General features: G+C 42.1%; 2 protein-coding genes across 2 annotated transcripts in view; both read right to left on the reverse strand.

The window, feature by feature from the left end:
* Positions 1-1,251, reverse strand: part of iqgap2 (IQ motif containing GTPase activating protein 2) — a 29,472-nt gene extending 28,221 nt beyond the window's left edge. The window contains exon 1 of the mRNA XM_088296399.1: positions 917-1,251. Coding sequence (XP_088152525.1) covers positions 917-962 — 46 coding nt within the window. The 5' untranslated portion in view covers positions 963-1,251. The remainder of the gene's footprint in view (positions 1-916) is intronic.
* A 1,124-nt stretch (positions 1,252-2,375) lies between these two features.
* Positions 2,376-12,651, reverse strand: part of sv2ca (synaptic vesicle glycoprotein 2Ca) — a 33,565-nt gene continuing 23,289 nt past the window's right edge. Inside the window, exons 5-13 of the mRNA XM_088296457.1 lie at positions 9,544-9,677; positions 9,223-9,312; positions 8,095-8,205; positions 7,912-8,000; positions 7,624-7,788; positions 7,284-7,417; positions 6,999-7,205; positions 6,687-6,846; positions 2,376-5,780 (exon numbers count right to left, since the gene is read on the reverse strand). Coding sequence (XP_088152583.1) covers positions 5,597-5,780; positions 6,687-6,846; positions 6,999-7,205; positions 7,284-7,417; positions 7,624-7,788; positions 7,912-8,000; positions 8,095-8,205; positions 9,223-9,312; positions 9,544-9,677 — 1,274 coding nt within the window. The 3' untranslated portion in view covers positions 2,376-5,596. The remainder of the gene's footprint in view (positions 5,781-6,686; positions 6,847-6,998; positions 7,206-7,283; positions 7,418-7,623; positions 7,789-7,911; positions 8,001-8,094; positions 8,206-9,222; positions 9,313-9,543; positions 9,678-12,651) is intronic.

The following is a 12,651-nucleotide window of genomic DNA, read 5'->3' on the forward strand; positions in this document are numbered from 1 at the left end:
ACTTGCTATACTGACTAATGCGCACACTTCCTGCACTTTAGTGCTGTTATATTTAACCCACAGGATGAGGTTTGCTCCCTTTGTGTGCACATCATCATGGGACTTCAGTTATTGGCTCTATGGTATTGACTCATTCTGTTTTTCAGCTGCGGCGTCTCTCTGGCTCATAGTGAGTGGAGCACTGAAGCAAACGGATCTTTTTGCGATAGATGCAATAAAAAGTGCTGATTGTCAAATTTGTTTTGGGGGACACTTCTCTTCCAGGTAGAACATGCAAATTTGAACAACCCCAGTGCACTTTTGGATAGCTTCAGGGCTACGCTGGTGTTAAACTAACATTTGTGCCGTTTCCCTGCAGGCACACCTCCCCTAGCGTGTATGATGCAAACCACCTCCGCTAAGCGGATGACACAATTGATTGGTCTTATCTTAAAATGTGCACTTTGTCCTCATCATGTTTACCCTGACAAGTAGACTACAGTAAGACCTGACTCGACGCCGAAGCCATGTGATGTGTTGATTTCATTTGGCAACATCAACACTCCAGTGCAGCACAGTTAATGTTTAAACTATGAGAACAGACCTTATGTGTGGAATGGCAGATATAATGAATCACTTTATTCAACACATCGAGGTGAACTCAAAATCTAGTCCTGTTAATTGTGTACCTTTGCGGTTTAGACAGCATACCTTGGATGCAAAAAGGAAATGAGTAATTCGTCTTTCTTTAAACCTCCCATCTAGTATTATAGATTATATTTTATGTTAGTTTTATTGTGCGGACACACCTCCAGGTGCAGGAGTCAGGTCAGGCGCTGCTCAACCACCTGCTGCTCATCAACCAGCCGACGCCGATTCCTATCACCGAAGTTTGTTTATAAAAATCAACTTAAGAATCATGAAAAGTCGCACTTACTTCCATAGCGTGGCTTGTGGAGAGCAGACGTTTCTTCATTATACATCCTGCCTCGTTTCCCTCCGGCGGTTGTCAACGCGTTAAGCTGGCAACAACTTTTTTGAAGCTAACGTCCAAACCCACGATTAAGGTGTGCCAGACAACTTAAAGCTAACCTAGAAGTATTTAGGAAAAAGAAAAACTAAGAATAGGCACTAAAGTCGTTAGAACTTTCCCTTGTGACCACCAGTCCCCATGGTGTGCGCCCCTTTTATGTGACTCCTCCACAAAGTGACTATGATGATGAAAGTAACGTAAGGTTCAGACATATATGGTCCAGACAGAAGAGGAAGCGGCAGCTCCTTTGCGCCACCTGCAGGCCAGCAAGTAACATTGTGTAACATTCAAGGCCTGGGCAAAAAAAAAAAAAACGGATTCTCTGCAACTCAGGCGATTAGGACGGACGCCTAAATTCAAATAGTAACAAATATCATTATCACGGAAGTATACGGACTAGGTTTTTCTGGTTTTCAGTTATCTGTACTTGTGAGTTTATTTTTTTTATTATTTATTTTTCTTTTACTCCCTACATTTGAACACAGCTCTTCCTTTGTCAAAATAGGATCTCTACATTTTTCAATTTCCACGGATGACAACAAAACGGCCATTTTTGCTTTTTTCTTATAGTACATTTCAGACTTTTTCCTTCTTTAATCTCAAGTAGTGGTGTCAAATCCAGATTATTTTTTAAATCAATTTGTACTTCAGCATGTGGGTAAGAAATTAGAAAATTATTTATCACAAGTGTACCCACAGTAGAAAAGAAACCCAAGTTACAATGAATTAATTTATAATCACAATGAGTTTATAAGAGTGATCGGATATATCCATTCCGTGAACGTGTAAATGAAAGTGATGCTTTCGTGGGCATTTAAATGTTTACCACAATTGATAATTGCATTACAATTTTAATTTGTCAATATTCCAACTCTTATACTCATTTATTGATTGTGTAAATAAAATTGGTGCTTCAATGGGCATTTGTTTAATTTATGCATTTTTTGTTTTGTTCTGTCAAGATAAAGACGCCTTCATTGTTTCCCTTCTTTTATATAGTATTTAATGTGGCCGGTAGGGGGCAGCCTTTGTTAGGAATCAAATCGTATGTTGTTTCCTGACAGAAACGTTGTCATGGCGTACTGCCTGCTGGAAAATTTGAATCTTACTATGCAATCAGTTAAGTATGCAACGTAACACTATATGAATGTTGTAATATCTCTGGCTCTGAGTGAGGGCCGTTAAGCGGGCTAGTTGATTGGCAGTTGTGATAATATAGAACATTGCACAATAAATCGGATTCAGAATGCCTGCGTTTGAAATACATTGTCATTGGATTTCATAGCGGATCATTCAACAATACTTTGATCTACATAGGCTACAGGAAATAACATAATACGTTTGGAAAAGAAGATACAATGCATAATTTGCAACAACGTAATTTTTATTGTAGGCCTATATGTTTTCAAAAGCAACACAGACTGCAATTCCACCCTTTTCATGTCTTAGCATATTTTCCACACTTGGACCTTAGAACAGCGATTTGCAGCAATGACAGGCAGGCCCAATAGTCACAATGATACACACAACTTTATTGTCCACATACATTTGATTGCCTTCATGAAATGGATGGAAATAACTCACAAGATTGATACATTCACATTTTTCTTCAATAAACATCTGAATATTGCCATCGTTTTCTGGTGAAAGAGTTCAAACAAAACCAAAAATACCATATAATTGATTTTCTACATGCAAGTACACCCACACACGCACACACACACACCCGCACACACACATTGTGTTGGAGTGGGACAGAGTGGCAGTTATAGGGATTTGAAGCCAAGGACTCACAATGATGCACATCATGGACATAGCAGCCGGCACACAACTCAATCAAAATTACTTATACACATTAAATCCATACGTCACCTAATAACAGCTTTGACTATATACATTATTTACACTCTGGAATGCACAGGTACACACAATGATATGCACACACATGCATGCTTACACACTCACGCGTGCGCACACACACTCACATACAGATACAGTATATTTATTAAATACTCTGATACCTCAAACAAAATAAATTTCACGCAATTAATTTCTCTCCAACAGGTTTATCAGCAACTAGTCATGGCATGAATATATCTGGTTTATCAACACTCCTGTTCTTCTTGCAACTCAATATATTTTAGCTATACTGGAAGTCACATTGCTGTCACATTGGTGTATTTATGCAACAATTGGGGATCATATTTTATTTTTATTGATACTTAAAATATATGGTGAAAAAATCAGAGCAAACTTTGTGTGTAAGCAGTTTTTCAAAGTTTAAAAAGTGGTTGGATTTACAGTTTCATGATTAGACGTGTTTTGTTGATTATAATATATAGCCAATGGCTCCATGTTGGGGTACATAATTTAATCATGTGTGATTTTCATAAATGAAACTAAATACCTGTTCTTATTTTGAAATATTAGTAGTATTCACTCCTTCTGTAGTATATAACATATAATTACAGAAATGTGATCATGACTTTTTAATTCTATATAGTTGAGATTCTGTCCTCCAACCTCAAGATACCACATGACTACGAGTAGACTGCTCCAGCTCAGGAGAGGCACATTTAAAAAGGCATTCAGTAGTTGTTCTTTGTCATCATCGTACGTTTCTGCCACAAGCGAGCCACAAAAATCAAAGTCAAAGCTCTGAGGTTTTTTTTTTGTTTTTTTTTTAATAATAATAATAGAAGACAAGGCTTGGTTTCAATGTATGGCTCAATCATTCCAATGACACAGACGGAAATTAAATAGTCAGTTCAAAAGGGCAAGGTTATTGGTAAGAGAATTTTTTTTTTTTTAAGAATGACATTTTTTATTTCTCATTAATGGGTAATGCAACAGGCTTGGCATCGACTTTGGAGAAGTTTCAGACCGAGTATGTAAGCAAATGTTGGGTATAGTCCAAGCTGAAAGTGTGTCTACGTGTGCACCTTCAGGTATTTTTACATTGCACCTGTCTGCACTCTGCCTGACCATCTGCAACATGTTTGCAGGAAAACCAGCTGCCATACATCTGCGTTGTGTGTCCGCTCTGTCTGATCATCTATTCCCTCCGTTATCACACAGCAGGTTGGCTGAGCTCATTACAGCTTGTTTTGCACTTTTCTCCCCATCTGGCTCCTCTTAATAAGACTATTAATATTAAAAGCTTTGCGCTTACGCGATGCGACAACAACATAGACGATGCTAGCTGGAACTGGGATCCCTCCTTGAGCAAAACTAAACCAAAATTTTAGTCCGAAATGTGCAAACATCGCCCATTTTGCAAAATGTCCACACAAAACATGCAGAAAGAGAGAGAAAAAGAGAAAACTTGCAAGGAATCTTGTACTGACGGCCGGTATGCTTAAATTGCTGCACTGTATGAACTAGAATCGTATGATTAAAGCAGTTAAGATAAAAAAAATAAATCTGTGAACCCATTTAAAATTGTCTGTTTTTTGCTATATAAGTATGAGACCAATATCAATCATTTAAAATTGTTTTACACCATTAATGTGACCTATACGATATAATCTCAACCAAAAAACAAAAAAGAAGATTTTTTTTTTCATAATGGAAGTACAAATTAACAACTGAAATAATGTGGTTGCAAAAGTGTGCACACCCTCTTATGATGTGGCTGTGTACACAATTAATGAGTCACATTAAAACTAACACTCAACAGAAGTCAGCACCCAAATAACACAATTTAAAGTGCCTCCGATCAACCCAAAAATAAAGTTCAGAAGTTCCTGTTATATTGAAAATGTTTGTTTTCTTGCAGAATCTTGAAGGTATCCCGAACACTGACCATCGTAAGGAACTGTTCAGAATTGACAATGAATGAACTATGAAACCCTAATTCCAGCCCCAAAGCATGATGGTGCCATCACCATGCTTCACTGTACTTATGATGTTTTGGTGATGAGCAGTGTGATGTTTGAGCCCAATATATCTTTTGGAATTATGGCCAGAAAATACATGCATTTGGGACATTTCAAGTGTTTTTTTTCTTCTTCTTTGCAAAATACGGCTTTCATCTTGCCACCCTGCCCCATAGCCAAGACATGAAGAAGATTGTTGCCATATGTACAGAACTGGACGAGCCAAATATTTCTGCAGCCTCACTGAGCGGTTTTCTTCTTGTTTTTTCATCAATTTTGGAGGGACGTCCAGTTCTTGCTAATGCCGTTGTTGTGCCGTATTTCATGGATTCATTGTTGATGATCTAAACTGTGTTCCACGATATATTTAATGTCTCGGGAAAATTGTTTTGCACCCTTTTTTTCCTGACTGATAGCTTTCAAAAACACTGTAGAAGCTCTCTGCGGCACATTGCTTAGCCTACCCTCTGTTAAATATTCCTTTTTTCAAGGGAGTCCTACAAGTTATTCACATTAATAGCGGAAAAAGTTTTGAATCTGTTTTTTTTGTCTAATTTTTTTTTTATATCACAAAATCATAGCATTTGGTGTCAACTTTTGATATCTACTGCATGTACGATCCAAGCCACTTGCACTGCTTTCCCTATGATCTTTTAGCCCCTTATTCTCCATGTTCGATCGAAGTTGTACTATGGTGAAGCTGCTGTTACATGAGGACATTTGCCCTGGTATCAGGCAGCCGGAGGCCGACCAGACCTCCCCCGACCAGAACTGATGATGCCATCAGGATGGGGATGGCTTTTGTGATGCCAACCAGAGAACCGAAAATCAGGTTCCCCAATACCGCAGCCATCTTACACAGGGCATTGCAGAATCCAAAGCCTGTTCCTCTGCAACAAAAAAGAGAGAAAGAATTAGTGAATCAAATGGTAAACTGCATGAAATCTGGATGATCGCTAACACACATTGATGCAATAAAGTTTAGTTGAGCAAGTTTGGTAATTTAGCAGACTGCTCTGCGCCATGCTACATAATCCGCAAGAGGATATCTTCTTGCCATTCTTTATAATCGTATTTTGCATGCATCAATCTCCTGCACAGACTTCAGTGAGTCTGTTTCTGCTTCAGCCATCTCAAAGACTGTGTGTGCTTTAAATTTATTTGAATTTGAACGGAGCCACATTCATTGGCCAGAAAGCGAGTTGGCTGTGTTCACTCCCACAGCGGCGCAAACATCCCTTTCTCACTACGTGCATCTATGAAAACACCAAAAAAAACTCCTCCCATACGGACAGTTTGATTGTGCTTTGCGGCGATTTTAGCTTTTAAATACTCTCATTTGTGTGTATTTTCCGACATTTTAGAAAAAGTAATCAGGTGAAAGAATGACATTTATTGAAGTCAAATGTTGAAACAAGTCACATTTGACCTGAACGGTATGTAAGGTATGAGCGCATCTTAGCGACAGTAAAGTGGCCGAACCAGAATCCCACCTTCATATGGATGTAGGCTAGTCCTCTGACTGGGTTCTCTTATTGTCAAACCTTTTGGAAAAAAAAACCCCAAAAAAACAAGAAAGCCAAACAGATGTGACTCTGTTATCAAGTCAACCGGTCACAAGTAGCATAGACTGTAATTGAATACTGCCTGTCAGATTTAAACCATTGACCTCAGCTCTTTCTTGTCTGAAAGCATTCACAATCAATGCAATTGTAGCACTAAAAAAGTGTTCAAAAACAAACATGAGCCAGGTAGCCTATGTCATGTATTACACTCTCGACTAATCATACACTTACCTCCTGGCAGTCGGAAAAGATTCAGTTGTGACCACGTCCAGTGAGTTCCAGGCAGAAATACTCAGGCCATTGTAAAGGCAAAGCATGAAAATCATCATGGACTCGCTGGTGCCAAACCACAAAAAGAAGCAGCTGATGCCTGACAACACCATGGAGCCACCTGATGCACAGACACAAAGCACACCGAAAGGGACAGTGAGTAACTTTCATGAAGGTGATATTCATTGTAATCAACTTTACTCCTCATTCGTCATGATGGATGTTCATAGTTTGAAAAAAAAAAATGAACCCTTCCCAAACTCGCTGTCCTACCTAACATGGACAGACGGCCTGTTTTATCCATGAGAAGAGCCGACACGATGTTCCCCGGTAGAACGGCCAAGGTTCCCAAGAAGTTGATAAAGTAAACCCAGTAGGCGCTGTAATCATCATCAAATGTCATCTGACATCCCGTCTTGTTGTGGGTGAACGTGCTGTTGACCACCTCAGTGCCGTCAATCAGCTTTGAGTCGTCAATGTCTGTACGCACAAATAACAGTTTATCAAATCACAATTTCACTCAGAAATGGACAATAAGACCTGCAAAAAGCATCTCACCTGTATTAAAAAAGAAAGCATCGATGAAAGTGCAGTTATGAAAATAGGATCCCACCGATGTGACGTCATCAAAGTAGCAGTTCCGAAAGGTTGAGTCAACAAAGGTGACGGATTTGAGTTTCATGTTGATGAATCTGAGTGAGAACAATCACAGTCAGTCCTTTACTTCGTGGAGCCCAAGTCTCCCATGCTAATATGCAGACCTGTGCGAAGACCGTTCGAGAATAACCGTAGAGGAAGAAAAAGATTATTTCTCAAGCTCATCAATTGAACACAACCAGGAAAATGTAAATTGCAGAAAATGTAAAACCGCCACTATCTGCTGATCTCAATGGCCTACCGATCGTTGATGAAAAGTCCATTTTTGTGTATTTGGTTCTCCAGTGTGAAGTTAAAGGTAAAGTCTTCAATGCGTTCGTTGTTGTGGATTTGTACTTTGGAGGCATATTCATCTGCCTGGAGGTGTTTGATGACATCAGGGAACCAGACGGACAGACCATAATACCTGCAATCAGAACAATATTGACTATCTTAAGAGCTCGAGATGACAGGAATTCCAATTGCTATTATTTGACTGAGGAAACTGCGCTTGATTCTTCTCCAGCACAAACGACATTAGAACCCTCACCCGAAAGACAGCGTGAACCACACTATGGCGAGTCGCATCATATTTTCTCGCATCGGGTAGTTGAAGCACTTCATGAGATTCAGGTAGATCTGAAGAGACACATAAAGTGAATTCTGCAGTCAACCTAAAAACAAATCTGACACGGGAAAATTGTACAGAAAATAAACTGCTGCAAAAACGCACCCCATAGATTTCTGCCTTCATCCGGAAAATGGCCTTGGAAACGGGATTTCCAGATTCACACTCCAATTCGACCAATTCATCAAGCTGCTTCGGGATCTTTATCCTGTTAACCTGAGAAACAAATGAATGACAATAAGCAATTATTGTGTCAATTCAAATTGGCTACAGATTGAAGGTGCCCAATTATTTTATTATTTTACTGTATTTTCCTGGCGTATAAGACGCACCCATATATAAACCGCGGCAACTCCCTTCTTGAAAAAAAAGATATACACCAGAATATGAGCCGCAGTTTTCTATGTTGAAAAAAATTAGTTGCTTAGTGCATGTACAGAACCATTTTGTACTGTGAATGTGCATAAAGGTGCAAAAACAGACTCTTAAAACAGTGCCTTTTAACCCGAAACAACTTTGCTAATTAAAACAGAACAGACCCAAGAGAATTTTTTTATTTATTTAGCGTATTTTCTGAACTATAGAGCGCCCCTACTGGTGAAAGAAAAATCCACAGAAAAGCTGCATCGTTGTATTAGCCACATGATTCAAAATCTAGGAAAATAAAGTAGCGGCTTATAGTCCGGAAAATACGGGAAATACAATTGAGTAGAAAAAAATGAAAAATCGGGTCATGAGTTCAAATCAAGTTGAGGCATTTCTGAGTGGAGTTTGCATGTTCCCCTATGCCTGCGTGTGTTTTCTGTCATACCTCACTTACTTGTATTCTAATTTGTTTAACCTGTCTGCATGTAGGTACAATTTTAGTGTACTGAATGAGGATCTAAATTCTGACTCGATTCAACGTTACCTCTTTTCAAGAATTTAATTGTCAAGAAATCATTTTAGTGGTGACAAATATTAAACCTAATTTTCTCCTGTACAAATTGAAAATGATGCCAAAGAAGCCGATAGCATCAGTGCATTGACTACTTAACATGCAGTTCAGGCTATAAATAAGGCCGAATGACACAGAACAGCTTTGAGAAATGTCATCATGCAGATGTGATTCCTCTAAGAGAGCCAGAGGGTGTTAAAAACCTGTCCCAGCTGTGGCAGAAAATAAGCCTCTTTGCTTCCTTTCAAGCATCAAGAAACCAAAGCAGAGCAGCACCAGGGAGAAATAAAACTCACGCTAAAGACTTTCTCCGGCTGCCCACGCGCTCTCATGTTGGTGTCGTGGATTTGTTTGAGGATCATCCAGGCTTCGTCGTGCTTCCCCACCTGTCAGCAGGCAGCACGTCAGTGAAAGAAAAACACATTTGTGGCATCAGCAACAGCTTACTATAAGCAACAGCAACAGTTTGGAGTAGTAGCAGTACTACCGTAGTGATATTGCACTGAATGGAAATGTCGAACTTGCACCGTACCGCCGAGTCGGCAAGTTTTGTAGTTACAATTTCAAGCTTGAAAATTTCATTTGTAAGCAATTTGTGGAAATAAACAGCTTTGCACCTCAAGGTAGAATCTGGGGCTTTCAGGCATGAAGGTAAGTGCGACCACAGCACACACACAAGGCAGAGCACAGACGACTACAAATACTCTCCAACTGTGGAACTGGTATGCTGAGCCCATGCTGAAACTCCATCCTGCAAACATGGTGCAAAACATCAGTGGCACTCAGGCACTCAACTGGGAATGGCAAATAAACATCTTGAAAGAAGTAACTTTAAAACTGTGCAAGCAAGAGAGAGAGAACCGATGCTAAGAACTAGTGATGGGAAAATGAAGCTTCAAGATGCTTCATGAACCACTTGCTGTTTATTTAGCCTTGGCTCTGTTAAACATAGGGCTAAAGGCACGCTGACTTGCCTTTCCTTAAACCCCTTTCTTTAAGCCAACAGTGCCATCTAGTGAAGTCAGAAGATAAAACAACTGGTTAATGAAGCATCTTGAAGCTTCATTTTCCCGTCACTATGCTAAGAACTACTTTAGAAAGTGTTTTGTAATAGGTCTGTGTTTTCATTAAGTTTAAATGTGTTTATAGATTTTTCATATTGTCACCTTCTTAAAATGATGACCTACGAATTTAAGATTTTGGCCTAAACATCTCATGATGCTGGCCACCGCTGCTAATATATAGGTTATATCCTTAGTTAAAGGGGAAGAGAACCCGTAAAAACTCCTCAAAAAAATATGTTCGATGCAGCCCCACTAGTCAAAACACGGCAAAACTATGTAAAAAAAAAAAAAAAAGTATGTCCTGTGAAAAACAATCATTTTATTATTGAACCTTACCCATCCAATTCCACTGTGAGTTGACAAAAAACTAATAACCACTAATTAACATATTAAAATAAATTGTTGAACTCGTGTATATATATTCACCGCAAACTTCTGCGGTTTTGAAACAATGAAGCTGCTGTGTTTTTCCGTAGTTTGTGTGCAGTGTGTAAATGTTGCACAAATGACCATCTAGAAAACATCAGTAACAACAAGTTAAATGTGCTGTCACTGATTTTGGTTTTATGCAGCAGTGCCAGTCGTGACCTCCCACGTCTCTCGACAAATCATGCCTCATGGAGATGCTTTTCCACGGGGAACAGTGCCATTATCCATTACCAGGCGGAGGTGGTAGTCGTGAAGCGTGGGGGAGTTGAGGGTGGGGGGTTAACGTTAGTCTTTATGCCAAAAAAAAAATGTCTTCTGAGGATTAATCTCCAAATATAATCTGCTTTAATAGCAATATACTCAGTGCTATTTTTCTAACGAGGAGGTTGTTTTTTTCCGCATAAATTTAGAGGATCTATAGAGATTGAGTTACAACAATTTACCTCATTTCACTTTCAGTTGATCCACAATCATGTAGGAATAATTTTTTTTTTAATACATCTATTAATTTTCAAAGAATGACTGTCATACGAGGTATTGCGTCCACAGAGTAAATTGGCCTTTTGTCAGACTGTTTATACTTCTTGTGTCACGGTTCGCCTTACGGCGAGGAGGAGGTGGACCCAAAAGGCGAGGAGGCAGAGAGGTGAGTAACGTGAAGGGAATTTATTAACTGAAACAAACAAGGACAAACAACGTGGCATGGGGCTAGGGAACAAGGGCAACCAGAACGTGACTAACAGAAAAGGAGGACGAGGAACAGAAGCCGGGGCAAAACGTTGAGGGACGTAACGGGAACGAGAGCATGAACTTGACAGTAACAAACGTGGTCGTGGAAGTCCGGAAAGTGCGGCAATGACCCGACACTGCGTTGTCGGTATGGGAAGCTTAAATAGTCAGAGTGATCAGGGGAGCAGATGGGAAACAGGTGTGTGATGAGGGTAACGGGGAACAGGTGCGTGGCTGGTGAGGACGAGTGCTGAGGGGAGGCGCTATCACAGCTGACCAAAACAAAAACAAAGTGCACATGGCAGGGAGGTGACGAAAACAATAACAAAACCGCATGACACGAAAACAATACAAAAACCCCTGTCATGCCTGACGCGGATCATGACAGTACCCCCCCCTTAAGGGACGGATTCCAGACGTCCCACAAAAAGAACAAAAAGAAAAACCATGTCCAAAAACGAGGGTGGGCGGAAGGGGTCGGGCGGTGGGTCAACGACCCGTGATCGAAGCCGGTCTGGCGGATGTCCGGGAGGCCAGACCAGCGCGTCCTTTCGTGGCCATTCAGGCGGCCGTCCGGGTGGCCGAACCCGCAAGTCCAGTCGTGGCCATTCGGGCGGGCGTCCGGGAGGCCAAACCAGGGAGTCCGACTGTGGCCATTCAGGCGGGCGTCCGGGAGGCCCAGATCGCCTCATCGAGTGCGCCGCCGAGGCTAAGACGAGAAGCGGCGGCGGGTCGAGGGGCTCAGCCGAGGCAGAGGCTTGGAGCGGCGGCGGACCGGGCGCAGCCGAGACAGGAACTTGGAGCGACGGCTGGTCGTCCAGCCCCGCCGAGTCAGGGACGTGGAGCGGCGGCTGGTCGTCGAGCGTCGATGAGACCGGAACGTGGATCGGCGGCTGGTCGTCGAGCGTCGACGAGACCGGAACGTGGATCGGCGGCTGGTCGTCGAGCGTCGACGAGACAGGAACGTGGATCGGCGGCAGGTCGTCGAGCGTTGCCGAGACAGGAACGTGGAGCGGCGGCTGGTCGTCGAGCGTCGACGAGACAGGAACTTGCGACGGGTGCAGGACGTGCTCCGCCGGGACATGAGCTTGAGGCGGACGCAGGACGTGCTCCGCCGGGACGTGAACTTGGGACGGACGCAGGGAGTGCTCCGCCTGAACGTGGACTTGAGGCGGGCGCAGGACGTGCTCCGCCGGGACAAGAGCTTGAGGCGGACGCAGGACGTGCTCCGCCGGGACGTGAACTTGGGACGGATGCAGGGAGTGCTCCGCCTGAACGTGGACTTGATCTTGAGACGGACGCAGGGAGTGCTCCGCCTGAACGTGGACTTGATCTTGAGACGGACGCAGGACGTGCTCCGCCTGAACGTGGACTTGATCTTGAGACGGACGCAGGACGTGCTCCGCCTGAACGTGGACTTGACCTTGAGACGGACGCAGGACGTGCTCCGCCGGGACATGAGCTTGAGGCGGACGCAGGACGTGCTCCGCCGGGACGTGAACT

This window comes from Idiotropiscis lumnitzeri, chromosome 1 (genome assembly GCF_059441095.1).
Source record: "Idiotropiscis lumnitzeri isolate Australia: NSW breed Sydney's pygmy pipehorse chromosome 1, RoL_Ilum_1.0, whole genome shotgun sequence".
Classification (NCBI taxonomy): domain Eukaryota; kingdom Metazoa; phylum Chordata; class Actinopteri; order Syngnathiformes; family Syngnathidae; genus Idiotropiscis; species Idiotropiscis lumnitzeri.